Source organism: Acipenser ruthenus, chromosome 34, assembly GCF_902713425.1.
Source record: "Acipenser ruthenus chromosome 34, fAciRut3.2 maternal haplotype, whole genome shotgun sequence".
In the NCBI taxonomy this organism is placed as follows: domain Eukaryota; kingdom Metazoa; phylum Chordata; class Actinopteri; order Acipenseriformes; family Acipenseridae; genus Acipenser; species Acipenser ruthenus.
The window spans coordinates 694,450-711,224 of record NC_081222.1 but is presented as its reverse complement, the minus strand read 5'-3'; the positions used below and the strand labels follow the sequence as shown (position 1 = coordinate 711,224).

Here is a 16,775-nt window from a genome sequence, read left to right as displayed (position 1 = left end):
TATTGTCCATTATTTTAAAAAGTTCCCGACACGGTTGCTACGGAGACGGAACCCGCTCCTCCAGAGGTCCGACAGGAAACAATGTAAACTAATACCTGCGTTCCTTAATACATGTAATTCAACACATTATAATGAATATTTTGAAGGGAAGCTAACGCGGCGTAAGACTGCGGTCTTGGGGGTTAAGTGTCTTATTTTAACGCAGTAAGTACTTTTTTTTTAAATTTAAATTTCTTAATAAAATGAAGAATTAACAGTGAACGGACTGCCGCATTCCCAGTCTGTGTTTAAACACTGCAGTCTGAACGCGGATTCGCATATGGGATTCAAACCAGTAATATCGACTGGGATAGTCCATCCGGCGAGACGCTGTGTCCACACCAGTTGACCACTCATTATTTGTATTATTTCATGTATTCTTTTCAGACTGACCGAACGGGTCATTTTAACCCCTCGTCTCCGCTGTCGTGTTATTAATGCTCTCGCAGCCTCTTTCTTCTTTTTAGCCTCGTTTCGTTTCATGTTTTATAATTCTCGTCGTTTTAATAGCCTGCTATAAATCTGAAGCCGGTTTCCACTTGCTTGGAAATTAAAGGGTCAGCTGTTTTACTAGACGTGGTTAGAATTAGTGTTGGGTTAAGTGTCGATATTATTATTATTATTATTATTATTATTATTATTATTATTATTATTATTTTTATGCTCTTTCTGCGCTGTAGACTAAAGGCAGCTCTGGTGAGTTAGCCTTCAGTTTATCACTACAGAGCTGACATTTGAAATACAAATCATTTCAGAATTGCTTTTCTTTGAGTTCATTTGATTCAGAACCACTCACTCCATTTTGACAGCTGCTTGTCAATACAAAGAACGTTTTTTGAAAGATTTTGAAGAGGAGTTCTGTTTAATAACCCAAACCCAAACCCTACCCTTTACCTGTCCCGTTCGGGGAGCGGTTCAGAACGCTGGCTTCTCAGTGCATTACCCTAACCCTAACCCTACCCCTACCCCTACCCCTACCCTACCCTACCCTTCACCCGTCCCGTTCAGGGAGCGGTTCAGCACCGTCGTGCAATGCGCTGGCTTCTCAGTGCATTACCCTAACCCTACCCCTACCCCTACCCTACCCTTCACCCGTCCCGTTCAGGGAGCGGTTCAGCACCGTCGTGCAATGCGCTGGCTTCTCAGTGCATTACCCTAACCCTACCCCTACCCCTACCCTACCCTTCACCCGTCCCGTTCAGGGAGCGGTTCAGCACCGTCGTGCAATGCGCTGGCTTCTCAGTGCATTACCCTACCCCTACCCCTACCCCTACCCTACCCTTCACCCGTCCCGTTCGGGGAGCGGTTCAGCACCATCGTGCAATGCGCTGGCTTCTCAGTATTCACAGCTCTTTTATTGTCCCTTGTCTCACTCAGATTTGAAGCATGGCATTCCCGGAGCCCCAGCCCAGAAAGCAGGAGTTACCCAGGAAACTCCTCCGCAGCCTGGACTGCAAGCAAGGCGCCGTGCGGGCTGTGCGCTTCAACGGTGAGCAGAGAGAGGGGTCCTGGTATTGAATGTGAGCCCCGTGTACTCTACATGCACTCAGAGAGACGCGAGGTGTCTGCTGCTTCCACGTGAGGGAGGCTTTCCATCCTTCTTCTTCTTAATCCGCTAAATAACCCAAACGTATCACCTAAAGGCAGTATGATGACTGGAATGAAATGTATTTTGAACAGGTTTCAAGAATGATTGAATGGGTGACAATGATGATGCTGTTTCGAATGCTGTGAAATCACTGCTGTCTGTCTGTCTGTCTGTCTGTCTGTCTGTCTGTCTGTCGCTGGTCCTCTCATCGGGACACTCATGGAAACGGTTAAAGAAGGAATAACAGTATTAACAAGATGAACTGTGTCTCTGTGTGTGTGTGTGTCTGTATGCGTGTGTGTGTGTGTCTGTGTGTGTGTGTGTGTGTCTCTGTATGTATGTGTGTGTGTGTGTGTGTCTCTGTATGTCTGTGTGTGTGTGTGTGTGTGTGTGTCTCTGTGTGTGTGTGTGTGTGTGTGTCTGTATGTCTGTGTGTGTGTGTGTCTCTGTGTGTGTGTGTGTGTGTGTGTGTGTCTCTGTATGTCTGTGTGTGTGTGTGTGTGTGTGTGTCTCTGTATGTCTGTGTGTGTGTGTGTGTGTCTCTGTATTTCTGTGTGTGTGTGTGTGTGTGTGTCTCTGCCCCCTAGTGGATGGTAATTACTGCCTGACGTGCGGCAGTGACAAGTCCCTGAAGCTGTGGAGCCCGATGCGCGGGACTCTGCTCAAGACCTACAGCGGACACGGGTACGAGGTCCTGGACGCAGACGGGTGAGGCTTCACTGCCTTCTAGAAAGGGTTCCCATAGGAGAGTGTCATAAAGCATAGGGAAGCACAGAGGTGCATGGTGAAGCATAGGGAAGCATTGTAAAGCACAGAGAGGTCTGGTAAAGCATAGGGAAGCATTGTAAAGCACAGAGAGGTCTGGTAAAGCATAGGGAAGCATTGTAAAGCACAGAGAGGTCTGGTAAAGCATAGGGAAGCATTGTAAAGCACAGAGAGGTCTGGTAAAGCATAGGGAAGCATTGTAAAGCACAGAGAGGTCTGGTAAAGCATAGGGAAGCATTGTAAAGCACAGAGAGGTCTGGTAAAGCATAGGGAAGCATGTTTTTTAATTTTTATATAAATGTGTTAAAACTCTCCTTGTCTCTCAGGTCATGTGATAACAGTCACCTGACCTCATGCGGCTCTGACAAGACTGTGATCCTGTGGGACGTGGCGACGGGTCAGGTGATCAGGAAGCTGCGGGGTCATGCAGGGGTCAGTACAGCACGCCCCTCATCTCTGTGTTTACTCTGTTTACATTGATGTTTACTGTGATTGATTGATTGATTGACTCTGTGATCAGTGCTGTGTGTGATTGGTTGATTGGTTGATTGGTTGACCCTGTGTTTGTTGCTCACAGAAAGTGAACTGCGTCCGGTTTAATGAAGAGGCCACAGTAATCCTCTCAGGTGAGTCTGATTCATGGTGTGTGTGCTGATCCTGACATCCCAATACACTAGAGATTACAATTACACTTACAAGTACAACGCTGTCTCCTTCAATTACAGTCAGTCCTGAGGCAGAACGACAAGTCAGTGTGTAATCAGGGAGGGGGGGTCAGTCCTGAGGCAGAACGACAAGTCAGTGTGTAATCAGTAAGAGGGGTCAGTCCTGAGGCAGAACGACAAGTCAGTGTGTAATCAGTGAGAGGGGTCAGCCCTGAGGCAGAACGACAAGTCAGTGTGTAATCAGTGAGAGGGGTCAGTCCTGAGGCAGAACGACAAGTCAGTGTGTAATCAGTGACAGCTCTGCTGTAAATGCAGCTGTCTTGTTATCAGCTGTCACAGGCTTCAAAAAAAGATGAAGGCATATGAAATATCTATTTTAGTATTTTTTTTTAAATTTTTTTTTATAAACAATGGACCATCCTTTTGTCGCTGCTTTTTATAAAGTACGATTTAGATATATATATTTTTTAATCATTTTAATGCGTGTCTCTTGCGTGTTGCAGGCTCCATCGACACGTCTGTGCGCTGCTGGGACACGCGGTCTCGCCAGCGTGACCCCATTCAGATCCTCGACGAGGCCAAAGACGGAGTGTCCAGCCTGAGGGTGTCGGAGCACGAGATCCTGACCGGGTGGGTGCAGACACTGGAGCGCTGAGTGACCGGACAGCTCAAAGAGAGAGAGACTGAACAGCAGCTCAGAGAGAGAGACACTGAACAGCAGCTCAGAGAGAGAGAGACTGAACAGCAGCTCAGAGAGAGAGAGACACTGAACAGCAGCTCAGAGAGAGGCACTGAACAGCAGCTCAAAGAGAGAGAGACTGAACAGCAGCTCAGAGAGAGAGAGACTGAACAGCAGCTCAGAGAGAGAGAGCCACTGAACAGCAGCTCAGAGAGAGAGAGACACACTGAACAGCAGCTCAGAGAGAGAGCCACTGAACAGCAGCTCAGAGAGAGAGAGACACTGAACAGCAGCTCAGGGAGGGAGAGAGGCACTGAACAGCAGCTCAGAGAGAGAGACACTGAACAGCAGCTCAGAGAGGGAGAGAGACACTGACCAGCAGCTCTGTCCTGCTCCCCCTGCAGCTGCAGAGCCGGTTTCATCGTTGATCGGAGTGAGCAGACAGATTGTCTCTGAGTCGCTCGGTTACTTTACACCCCTCTCACTGAACTGGCATTTTAAAATGAAGAACAGCTTCTTTATTTGTTTTAGTTTATCTGATGCTGTTGGTTCTATTAATCCCAAAGATGTAATAACATTGGTATTTTATTGCATTTTAATCTCCCTTTTGCTCCCTCCCTCCCTCTCTCCCTCCCTCCCTCCCTCTCTCCCTCCCTCCCTCTCTCTCTCTCTCCCTCCCTCTCTCCCTCCCTCTCTCCCTCCCTCCCTCCCTCTCTCCCTCCCTCCCTCCCTCTCTCCCTCTCTCCCTCTCTCCCTCCCTCCCTCTCTCTCTGCAGGTCAGTGGATGGCCGGGTCAGGCGCTATGACCTGCGCATGGGGCAGCTGCACTCAGATTTTGTGGACAGTAAGTTTTTTATTTTTTTTTATAGTGTTTATCAGGTATTAAAAAGGAAACCACGATGGGCACAGGTGTAGAAAGACGTGCAGCTGAGAGAAGTGGAATCATGAGCTGCAGATTTGTCTCTGCAGGCCCCGTCACCTGTGTGTGTTTCAGCAAGGATGGGCAGTGCACTCTGAGCTCCAGCCTGGACTCCACACTGCGGCTGCTGGACAAGGACACGGGGGAGCTGCTGGGAGAGTAAGAGACCCTTCCTGCATCCTGGAGAGTGAAGAGAGAGACTCGATCTCACAATACAACACTACTGCACACACAGAGACTCAATCATACACAATACAACACTACTGCACACACAGAGACTCTCACAATACAACACTACTGCACACACAGAGACTCGATCTCACACAATACAACACTACTGCACACACAGAGACTCTCACAATACAACACTACTGCACACACAGAGACTCAATCATACACAATACAACACTACTGCACACACAGAGACTCAATCACACACAATACAACACTACTGCACACACAGAGACTCGATCTCACACAATACAACACTACTGCACACACAGAGACTCTGACAATACAACACTACTGCACACACAGAGACTCTGACAATACAACACTACTGCACACACAGAGACTCGATCACACACAATACAACACTACTGCACACACAGAGACTCGATCACACACAATACAACACTACTACACACACAGAGACTCGATCTCACACAATACAACACTACTGCACACACAGAGACTCTGACAATACAACACTACTGCACACACAGACTCGATCACACACAATACAACACTACTGCACACACAGAGACTCTCACAATACAACACTACTGCACACACAGAGACTCTCACAATACAACACTACTGCACACACAGAGACTCTGACAATACAACACTACTGCACACACAGAGACTCAATCATACACAATACAACACTACTGCACACACAGAGACTCTGACAATACAACACTACTGCACACACAGAGACTCAATCATACACAATACAACACTACTGCACACACAGAGACTCTCACAATACAACACTACTGCACACACAGAGACTCTCACAATACAACACTACTGCACACACAGAGACTCTGACAATACAACACTACTGCACACACAGAGACTCGATCTCACACAATACAACACTACTGCACACACAGAGACTCTCACAATACAACACTACTGCACACACAGAGACTCTCACAATACAACACTACTGCACACACAGAGACTCTCACAATACAACACTACTGCACACACAGAGACTCGATCTCACACAATACAACACTACTGCACACACAGAGACTCTGACAATACAACACTACTGCACACACAGAGACTCAATCATACACAATACAACACTACTGCACACACAGAGACTCTCACAATACAACACTACTGCACACACAGAGACTCTCACAATACAACACTACTGCACACACAGAGACTCTCACAATACAACACTACTGCACACACAGAGACTCGATCACACACAATACAACACTACTGCACACACAGAGACTCTGACAATACAACACTACTGCACACACAGAGACTCTCACAATACAACACTACTGCACACACAGAGACTCAATCATACACAATACAACACTACTGCACACACAGAGACTCTGACAATACAACACTACTGCACACACAGAGACTCTCACAATACAACACTACTGCACACACAGAGACTCAATCATACACAATACAACACTACTGCACACACAGAGACTCTCACAATACAACACTACTGCACACACAGAGACTCTCACAATACAACACTACTGCACACACAGAGACTCTGACAATACAACACTACTGCACACACAGAGACTCAATCATACACAATACAACACTACTGCACACACAGAGACTCGATCTCACACAATACAACACTACTACACACACAGAGACTCTCACAATACAACACTACTGCACACACAGAGACTCAATCATACACAATACAACACTACTGCACACACAGAGACTCTGACAATACAACACTACTGCACACACAGAGACTCAATCATACACAATACAACACTACTGCACACACAGAGACTCTCACAATACAACACTACTGCACACACAGAGACTCTCACAATACAACACTACTGCACACACAGAGACTCTCACAATACAACACTACTGCACACACAGAGACTCTGACAATACAACACTACTGCACACACAGAGACTCAATCATACACAATACAACACTACTGCACACACAGAGACTCTGACAATACAACACTACTGCACACACAGAGACTCAATCATACACAATACAACACTACTGCACACACAGAGACTCTGACAATACAACACTACTGCACACACAGAGACTCAATCATACACAATACAACACTACTGCACACACAGAGACTCTCACAATACAACACTACTGCACACACAGAGACTCTCACAATACAACACTACTGCACACACAGAGACTCTGACAATACAACACTACTGCACACACAGAGACTCGATCTCACACAATACAACACTACTGCACACACAGAGACTCTCACAATACAACACTACTGCACACACAGAGACTCTCACAATACAACACTACTGCACACACAGAGACTCGATCTCACACAATACAACACTACTGCACACACAGAGACTCTGACAATACAACACTACTGCACACACAGAGACTCAATCATACACAATACAACACTACTGCACACACAGAGACTCTCACAATACAACACTACTGCACACACAGAGACTCTCACAATACAACACTACTGCACACACAGAGACTCTGACAATACAACACTACTGCACACACAGAGACTCGATCACACACAATACAACACTACTGCACACACAGAGACTCTGACAATACAACACTACTGCACACACAGAGACTCTCACAATACAACACTACTGCACACACAGAGACTCAATCATACACAATACAACACTACTGCACACACAGAGACTCTCACAATACAACACTACTGCACACACAGAGACTCTCACAATACAACACTACTGCACACACAGAGACTCGATCTCACACACAGAGACTCGGTGTGGATGAGTCTACATGTGCACAGCACTCACTGTACGAGACTTTGTGTAAATGACCTTCACACTGTAGACGTCCTGCTGCTCAGACTCCCCAGCTTGGACAGATCTTTCTAGACATGCCCTGACTGACCTCTGACCTCCTCCTCCTCCCCCGTCAGGTACAAGGGTCACAAGAACAGCCGCTACAAGCTGGAGTGCTGCCTGACCGAGAGGGACACCCACGTGGTGAGCTGCTCGGAGGATGGGAGCGTGTACTACTGGGACCTGGTGCAGGTGAGACCCCCACAGCGTGTACCACTGGGACCCGGTGCGGGTGAGACCCCCACGGCGTGTACCACTGGGACCCGGTGCGGGTGAGACCCCCCACAGCGTGTACCCGCACACACACCCCCTGTATGCACATATTCTGATAGCCTCATTAACTTATGCCAGATATTGCAGCTGTGTTCACTGTTTCTCTGTCTCTCTCTCTTTCACTGTTTCTAGGGCTCCCTGTCTCTCAGCGTGTCTGTTGGGAAGGGCGTCGTCCAATCACTGTCCTTCCACCCCACGGAGCCCCGCCTCCTGACTGCCTCTGAGGGGAGTATCCAGCTGTGGGGGGAGGAGTCACTGGTGATAGAGGAGGAGGAAGGGGAGGAGCCAGCATAGACATTCCATAAACCAAGCGCCCTGATCAACACAGGCTGGCTTTCATTGGCTCCCAGTCCCCGAGGCTGTGGTGCTGATTGGTTAATGGCTCAGAAGGGGGCGAGGTCTATAAAACCTGTGAACTCAACTCGACTCGACAAAGATCACAACTCACACAGCGATCGTGAAATGTTTTTTTATTTTTTCAATGTTTTCCTCAACAATTAAAAAAAATCAAAATAAATCTAATAGTTCTTGTTTTCATCTGTAGGCCTGGGTCAAGAACACAGATCACAAGCAATACAGAAACCACACAATTACACAACTACACAACAGCAAGTGATTCACTTAACAAGACTCGTGTATGAGATTATTCCCCAACCAATACAGCCGTGTAAGAAAATAGATCAATCAGGGTTAAACGAAGACACAGTAAATCTGGCTGAGAGAGTTATATATATATAGAGAGAGAGAGATTGATTGATTTGTAATAACGGACCTGTGTTCTGCATAGGGGATGGCACAGATCTCTCTTTGTTTGTGATCTGTTAGTAATGTGTATCAGTCTCTCTTATATTGGAACTGCGTTTGTTATCCTTGTTCTCTCTGCTGTGCAATGTCTTGAGAGGGCTGCACAGCACACCGAGACCCAGCGGCTCTCAGTGAACAGAACGCTGTGAACCTCATTTCTGCTGCTGCTGCTGCTGCACTGTTTTGTTTAATAAAAGCTTCTGTTACAGAACCCGCTCCAGCCTCGGGGGTTTAATGCACACAGTAATCTAACCTGCTGCATTTGTCAGCTGGTTTCAATATTTCATGCAAAGTATTCATATCTTTCTGGTTATTGATGTGGTTCTTTCGACCAAATAAATTAGCTTAATTTTAAATAAACTTGCAACAGTAATTAATTAATTACTGACATGAAATGCAGCTACAGGGCCGCTCCCCATGCATGGTTTTGTATTGAATTGTCTTTTGCAGCGCTGTGATTATTAATTAATATCTCTTATTAATTAATGCTGTTCAGAATTCACACTGTAATGGTTTTTGTCTCCCTCGTGTGGTCAGAGTCGGTACAGCACCCAATTCCCACAATCCACAGCTCCAATGCAAGCCGGACACGAACGACTTCAAAATTGTCATTTTTAAATAACAAAACGCCGACAAGTCCGTGAAAGCGAGTTCGTGTCTGTCTTTTCACCGATATGAGACCCCGTTTCTCATTGCTGTCGAGTCCTGTGCGGTTCAAAGCGCTGTTCGGCTCGTCCCCTCTGCCCAGGTCTCGTCTCGGAGCCCCGGGACTCGCTTTGAGCGGTAGCCGGTCGGTGGTGGGCTCTGGACCGGCGGTTCTGGAGCTCGTCTCCGGGCAGGTGGAGGTGAGAGAGGAGTTCATCAGCGAGGAAGAGGAGCGGGAGCTGCTGGGGGAGCTGGAGCCGGTTCTGAAAAGGAAGCGATACGAGTTCGACCACTGGGATAACGTGGGTCTAAGAGAAATGCAAACATGAAGCTATTTATTAAAAAATAAAAAGACTATGACCGTTTCTAATGATAAGTAATACTGCAGTATTAGCTATTGAAAGTATACGGGATGACGTAGGTATACAAAAAAATACAAATATTACGTTTTTATTATTATTTGGTAGCGCTTTCCGGTGTAATTACTCTATATTCACATAGGCGTTACTTACCCGTGTGCTGATGTCTCTGTTTTACAGGAGATCCTTCTCCTCTGTGCTGGTCAGTGCAGCTGAGAGAGGATGTCTCTGTTTTACAGGAGATCCTTCTCCTCTGTGCTGGTCAGTGCAGCTGAGAGAGGATGTCTCTGTTTTACACGGAGATCCTTCTCCTCTGTGCTGGTCAGTGCAGCTGAGAGAGGATGTCTCTGTTTTACACGGAGATCCTTCTCCTCTGTGCTGGTCAGTGCAGCTGAGAGAGGATGTCTCTGTTTTACATGGAGATCCTTCTCCTCTGTGCTGGTCAGTGCAGCTGAGAGAGGATGTCTCTGTTTTACACGGAGATCCTTCTCCTCTGTGCTGGTCAGTGCAGCTGAGAGAGGATGTCTCTGTTTTACATGGAGATCCTTCTCCTCTGTGCTGGTCAGTGCAGCTGAGAGAGGATGTCTCTGTTTTACACGGAGATCCTTCTCCTCTGTGCTGGTCAGTGCAGCTGAGAGAGGATGTCTCTGTTTTACAGGAGATCCTTCTCCTCTGTGCTGGTCAGTGCAGCTGAGAGAGGATGTCTCTGTTTTACATGGAGATCCTTCTCCTCTGTGCTGGTCAGTGCAGCTGAGAGAGGATGTCTCTGTTTTACATGGAGATCCTTCTTCTCTGTGCTGGTCAGTGCAGCTGAGAGAGGATGTCTCTGTTTTACATGGAGATCCTTCTCCTCTGTGCTGGTCAGTGCAGCTGAGAGAGGATGTCTCTGTTTTACACGGAGATCCTTCTCCTCTGTGCTGGTCAGTGCAGCTGAGAGAGGATGTCTCTGTTTTACACGGAGATCCTTCTCCTCTGTGCTGGTCAGTGCAGCTGAGAGAGGATGTCTCTGTTTTACACGGAGATCCTTCTCCTCTGTGCTGGTCAGTGCAGCTGAGAGAGGATGTCTCTGTTTTACATGGAGATCCTTCTCCTCTGTGCTGGTCAGTGCAGCTGAGAGAGGATGTCTCTGTTTTACATGGAGATCCTTCTCTGTGCTGGTCAGTGCAGCTGAGAGAGGATGTCTCTGTTTTACACGGAGATCCTTCTCCTCTGTGCTGGTCAGTGCAGCTGAGAGAGGATGTCTCTGTTTTACAGGAGATCCTTCTCCTCTGTGCTGGTCAGTGCAGCTGAGAGAGGATGTCTCTGTTTTACACGGAGATCCTTCTCCTCTGTGCTGGTCAGTGCAGCTGAGAGAGGATGTCTCTGTTTTACACGGAGATCCTTCTCCTCTGTGCTGGTCAGTGCAGCTGAGAGAGGATGTCTCTGTTTTACATGGAGATCCTTCTCCTCTGTGCGTGTCAGTGCAGCTGAGAGAGGATGTCTCTGTTTTACATGGAGATCCTTCTCCTCTGTGCTGGTCAGTGCAGCTGAGAGAGGATGTCTCTGTTTTACACGGAGATCCTTCTCCTCTGTGCTGGTCAGTGCAGCTGAGAGAGGATGTCTCTGTTTTACACGGAGATCCTTCTCCTCTGTGCTGGTCAGTGCAGCTGAGAGAGGATGTCTCTGTTTTACATGGAGATCCTTCTCCTCTGTGCTGGTCAGTGCAGCTGAGAGAGGATGTCTCTGTTTTACATGGAGATCCTTCTCTGTGCTGGTCAGTGCAGCTGAGAGAGGATGTCTCTGTTTTACACGGAGATCCTTCTCCTCTGTGCTGGTCAGTGCAGCTGAGAGAGGATGTCTCTGTTTTACAGGAGATCCTTCTCCTCTGTGCTGGTCAGTGCAGCTGAGAGAGGATGTCTCTGTTTTACACGGAGATCCTTCTCCTCTGTGCTGGTCAGTGCAGCTGAGAGAGGATGTCTCTGTTTTACACGGAGATCCTTCTCCTCTGTGCTGGTCAGTGCAGCTGAGAGAGGATGTCTCTGTTTTACATGGAGATCCTTCTCCTCTGTGCGTGTCAGTGCAGCTGAGAGAGGATGTCTCTGTTTTACATGGAGATCCTTCTCCTCTGTGCTGGTCAGTGCAGCTGAGAGAGGATGTCTCTGTTTTACATGGAGATCCTTCTCCTCTGTGCTGGTCAGTGCAGCTGAGAGAGGATGTCTCTGTTTTACACGGAGATCCTTCTCCTCTGTGCTGGTCAGTGCAGCTGAGAGAGGCTGTCTCTGTTTTACACGGAGATCCTTCTTCTCTGTGCTGGTCAGTGCAGCTGAGAGAGGATGTCTCTGTTTTACATGGAGATCCTTCTCCTCTGTGCTGGTCAGTGCAGCTGAGAGAGGATGTCTCTGTTTTACACGGAGATCCTTCTCCTCTGTGCTGGTCAGTGCAGCTGAGAGAGGATGTCTCTGTTTTACATGGAGATCCTTCTCCTCTGTGCTGGTCAGTGCAGCTGAGAGAGGATGTCTCTGTTTTACACGGAGATCCTTCTCCTCTGTGCTGGTCAGTGCAGCTGAGAGAGGATGTCTCTGTTTTACACGGAGATCCTTCTCCTCTGTGCTGGTCAGTGCAGCTGAGAGAGGATGTCTCTGTTTTACACGGAGATCCTTCTCCTCTGTGCTGGTCAGTGCAGCTGAGAGAGGATGTCTCTGTTTTACACGGAGATCCTTCTCCTCTGTGCTGGTCAGTGCAGCTGAGAGAGGATGTCTCTGTTTTACATGGAGATCCTTCTCCTCTGTGCTGGTCAGTGCAGCTGAGAGAGGATGTCTCTGTTTTACACGGAGATCCTTCTCCTCTGTGCTGGTCAGTGCAGCTGAGAGAGGATGTCTCTGTTTTACAGGAGATCCTTCTCCTCTGTGCTGGTCAGTGCAGCTGAGAGAGGATGTCTCTGTTTTACACGGAGATCCTTCTCCTCTGTGCTGGTCAGTGCAGCTGAGAGAGGATGTCTCTGTTTTACACGGAGATCCTTCTCCTCTGTGCTGGTCAGTGCAGCTGAGAGAGGATGTCTCTGTTTTACACGGAGATCCTTCTCCTCTGTGCTGGTCAGTGCAGCTGAGAGAGGATGTCTCTGTTTTACACGGAGATCCTTCTCCTCTGTGCTGGTCAGTGCAGCTGAGAGAGGATGTCTCTGTTTTACACGGAGATCCTTCTCCTCTGTGCTGGTCAGTGCAGCTGAGAGAGGATGTCTCTGTTTTACATGGAGATCCTTCTCCTCTGTGCTGGTCAGTGCAGCTGAGAGAGGATGTCTCTGTTTTACATGGAGATCCTTCTCTGTGCTGGTCAGTGCAGCTGAGAGAGGATGTCTCTGTTTTACACGGAGATCCTTCTCCTCTGTGCTGGTCAGTGCAGCTGAGAGAGGATGTCTCTGTTTTACAGGAGATCCTTCTCCTCTGTGCTGGTCAGTGCAGCTGAGAGAGGATGTCTCTGTTTTACACGGAGATCCTTCTCCTCTGTGCTGGTCAGTGCAGCTGAGAGAGGATGTCTCTGTTTTACACGGAGATCCTTCTCCTCTGTGCTGGTCAGTGCAGCTGAGAGAGGATGTCTCTGTTTTACATGGAGATCCTTCTCCTCTGTGCGTGTCAGTGCAGCTGAGAGAGGATGTCTCTGTTTTACATGGAGATCCTTCTCCTCTGTGCTGGTCAGTGCAGCTGAGAGAGGATGTCTCTGTTTTACATGGAGATCCTTCTCCTCTGTGCTGGTCAGTGCAGCTGAGAGAGGATGTCTCTGTTTTACATGGAGATCCTTCTCTGTGCTGGTCAGTGCAGCTGAGAGAGGATGTCTCTGTTTTACACGGAGATCCTTCTCCTCTGTGCTGGTCAGTGCAGCTGAGAGAGGATGTCTCTGTTTTACAGGAGATCCTTCTCCTCTGTGCTGGTCAGTGCAGCTGAGAGAGGATGTCTCTGTTTTACACGGAGATCCTTCTCCTCTGTGCTGGTCAGTGCAGCTGAGAGAGGATGTCTCTGTTTTACACGGAGATCCTTCTCCTCTGTGCTGGTCAGTGCAGCTGAGAGAGGATGTCTCTGTTTTACATGGAGATCCTTCTCCTCTGTGCTGGTCAGTGCAGCTGAGAGAGGATGTCTCTGTTTTACACGGAGATCCTTCTTCTCTGTGCTGGTCAGTGCAGCTGAGAGAGGATGTCTCTGTTTTACATGGAGATCCTTCTCCTCTGTGCTGGTCAGTGCAGCTGAGAGAGGATGTCTCTGTTTTACATGGAGATCCTTCTTCTCTGTGCTGGTCAGTGCAGCTGAGAGAGGATGTCTCTGTTTTACACGGAGATCCTTCTCCTCTGTGCTGGTCAGTGCAGCTGAGAGAGGATGTCTCTGTTTTACATGGAGATCCTTCTCCTCTGTGCTGGTCAGTGCAGCTGAGAGAGGATGTCTCTGTTTTACACGGAGATCCTTCTCCTCTGTGCTGGTCAGTGCAGCTGAGAGAGGATGTCTCTGTTTTACACGGAGATCCTTCTCCTCTGTGCTGGTCAGTGCAGCTGAGAAGGGAAGTCATTTTCTGTGTTTGTTTCTTTTCCTGATCCAGGCTATCCATGGATACAGGGAGACGGAGCGCTCCCACTGGAGTGAGAGGAACTCGGAGACCCTACAGAGAGTTCGAGACGTGGCCTTCCCTCCCGGGACCCCCCAGCTCGGCCCGGTCCACGTGCTGGACGTGGACAAGGGGGGCTACATCAAACCCCACGTGGACAGCGTCAAGGTAACCACCCTCCACCCACCCACAGTGAAACACTGCAGTAAAGATGTCAGAAGAGGCTGTGATGAAACCTCTCTCTCTCTCTCCTCTCCCTCTCCTCTCTCCTCCTCTCTCCCCCTCTCCCGCTTCTCTCCTCTCACCCTCTCTCTCTTCTCCTCTCCACTGTCCTCTCTCTCCTCCTCTCCTCTCCTCTCTGCCCCTCTCTCCCCTCTCTCACTCTCCTGTCTCTCTCCCCCTCTCTCTCTCCTCTCTCCTCCTCTCTCCCCCTCTCCCGCTTCTCTCCTCTCACCCTCTCTCTCCTCTCCTCTCCACTCTCCTCTCTCTCCTCCTGTCCTCTCTGCCCCTCTCTCCCCTCTCTCACTCTCCTGTCTCTCTCCCCCTCTCTCTCTCTCCTCTCCCCCCCCCTCTCTCTCTCTCAGTTCTGCGGCAGCACCATCGCGGGGCTCAGCCTGCTCTCTCCCAGCGTGATGCGATTGGTCAGCGAGCAGAACCAATCGGATTGGGTGGATTTGCTGCTGTTGAGACGCTCCCTCTACATCCTCAGGTGAGGTCATCGCTACAGCGGTCCGGATAACGGAGTTCACAGCCGCCGTGTGAAGCAGGGTGTTGAACCAAAGCCAGGCTGCTGACACCCCCCTCTCCCTCCTCCCTCCCTCCCTCCTCTCCAGGGGTGCAGCTCGCTACCTCTTCACTCACCAGGTCCTGAAGGAGGGGGACTCTTATTTCGGAGGGGTGGAGGTGCCCCGGGGCCGGCGCATCTCGGTGATCTGCAGGAGCCTTCCCAGCACGGCCTGAAGGGGGCGGTGTGGAGAGAGCAGAGGTGAGAGCGAGCGCGGGGGGAGGGGTTACACTGTGACACAGCAACATCAGGGGTTAGGGTTTCAGCGCTGGGGGAGGGGTTACACTGTGACACGGCAACATCAGGGGTTAGGGTTTCAGCGCTGGGGGGAGGGGTTACACTGTGACACGGCAACATCAGGGGTTAGGGTTTCAGCGCTGGGGGAGGGGTTACACTGTGACACAGCAACATCAGGGGTTAGGGTTTCAGCGCTGGGGGGAGGGGTTACACTGTGACACAGCAACATCAGGGGTTAGGGTTTCAGCGCTGGGGGAGGGGTTACATTGTGACACAGCAACATCAGGGGTTAGGGTTTCAGCGCTGGGGGGAGGGATTACACTGTGACACGGCAACATCAGGGGTTAGGGTTTCAGCGCTGGGGGGAGGGATTACACTGTGACACGGCAACATCAGGGGTTAGGGTTTCAGCGCTGGGGGGAGGGATTACACTGTGACACGGCAACATCAGGGGTTAGGGTTTCAGCGCTGGGGGGAGGGATTACACTGTGACACAGCAACATCAGGGGTTAGGGTTTCAGCGCTGGGGGGAGGGGTTACACTGTGACACAGCAACATCAGGGGTTAGGGTTTCAGCGCTGGGGGAGGGGTTACACTGTGACACAGCAACATCAGGGGTTAGGGTTTCAGCGCTGCACGGTCCAGCTTGCTGAGTTGTGACTTCGTTCTTTTAGCTCAAAATCTCTAACCACAATACCAGGCAGCTTCATTGATTTTGATTTGGTTTTTTTATGAACAGTTGCAGTGCAGGAGGACAAGCTCAGACACGCTTGAGGACTCTCGGAAGGACCGTGTCTCTGCCGTGTGTGTGAGACGCGCCTCTCGGACTGACTTGTGATCCTCCAGATGATTGAAAATCTTCAAAAGAAGAATGATTTCATTTCTATATTCTATATTCTATATTCTATAGTGGTTTATAAAAGTCTCTAATAAATATGTTCTCTGAGTTTCTTTCCGCGTTCCCTGGTGTAGTTCTGCTGGCGTGCCGGAGCTCTTGTGTTTGAAGCTTGTCTGTCTGTCTGGTTTGATGCTCGGTCTCGTTTCTCTGCGTGGTTTCTTGTAGAGAAGGAGAGGGCGTGCGTGGGAGCCGAGCAGAGTTCAGCACAGGAGGTGGGGAGCCTTGCTTTACACACACACAGTGACAAATGCATGGAACAGCCCGCCAGCTGACGTGGTAGGATCTAAAACACGGGGAACATTTAAATAAAAGACTAGAGTCTGTGCTTTTAAATGAGATCTCCCCCCAGTACAGAGAATGGGGCGCTAACAAGGGACGAGCTTCGATGGGCAGAACAGCGTTTTCTCATTCCTGAAATTCTGCTGTTTTTATACAGATATTCATCCCTTAAAAGC

General features: G+C 49.1%; 2 protein-coding genes across 4 annotated transcripts; both read left to right on the top strand.

The window, feature by feature from the left end:
- Positions 1-4: 4 nt before the first annotated feature.
- On the top strand, positions 5-8,544 carry LOC117402075 (WD repeat domain-containing protein 83). Of its 3 annotated transcripts, none has more exons than XM_059006871.1 (10): positions 5-83; positions 1,417-1,528; positions 2,215-2,335; positions 2,719-2,824; positions 2,970-3,018; positions 3,561-3,687; positions 4,513-4,580; positions 4,706-4,814; positions 7,832-7,946; positions 8,160-8,544. In XM_059006871.1, the coding sequence occupies exons 2-10, from the start codon at positions 1,426-1,428 to the stop codon at positions 8,319-8,321; spliced, it is 960 nt and encodes a 319-aa protein (XP_058862854.1). In that variant the 5' UTR covers positions 5-83; positions 1,417-1,425; the 3' UTR covers positions 8,322-8,544. The 3 variants fall into 3 exon arrangements, with proteins under 3 accessions (XP_058862854.1, XP_058862853.1, XP_058862855.1); XM_059006870.1 differs by having other exon boundaries at positions 70-204; XM_059006872.1 differs by lacking the exon at positions 5-83 and adding an exon at positions 717-735.
- Positions 8,545-9,284: 740 nt separating this feature from the next.
- On the top strand, positions 9,285-16,373 carry LOC117402076 (alpha-ketoglutarate-dependent dioxygenase alkB homolog 7, mitochondrial). Its single transcript, XM_059006875.1, has 5 exons — positions 9,285-9,778; positions 14,396-14,569; positions 14,986-15,110; positions 15,235-15,386; positions 16,162-16,373. The coding sequence occupies exons 1-4, from the start codon at positions 9,506-9,508 to the stop codon at positions 15,359-15,361; spliced, it is 699 nt and encodes a 232-aa protein (XP_058862858.1). The 5' UTR covers positions 9,285-9,505; the 3' UTR covers positions 15,362-15,386; positions 16,162-16,373.
- Positions 16,374-16,775: the final 402 nt, after the last annotated feature.

Bases quoted from the DNA above. Each gene is read 5' to 3' on its own strand.
- LOC117402076 (XM_059006875.1), top strand. From the start codon at position 9,506: ATGAGACCCCGTTTCTCATTGCTGTCGAGTCCTGTGCGGTTCAAAGCG. The intron at 9,779-14,395 runs GTGGGTCTAAGA...TTCCTGATCCAG, and splicing joins AGTTCGACCACTGGGATAAC to GCTATCCATGGATACAGGGA. The intron at 15,111-15,234 runs GTGAGGTCATCG...CCTCCTCTCCAG, and splicing joins CGCTCCCTCTACATCCTCAG to GGGTGCAGCTCGCTACCTCT.
- LOC117402075 (XM_059006871.1), top strand. From the start codon at position 1,426: ATGGCATTCCCGGAGCCCCAGCCCAGAAAGCAGGAGTTACCCAGGAAA. The intron at 1,529-2,214 runs GTGAGCAGAGAG...TCTGCCCCCTAG, and splicing joins GCGGGCTGTGCGCTTCAACG to TGGATGGTAATTACTGCCTG. The intron at 3,019-3,560 runs GTGAGTCTGATT...TGCGTGTTGCAG, and splicing joins GGCCACAGTAATCCTCTCAG to GCTCCATCGACACGTCTGTG.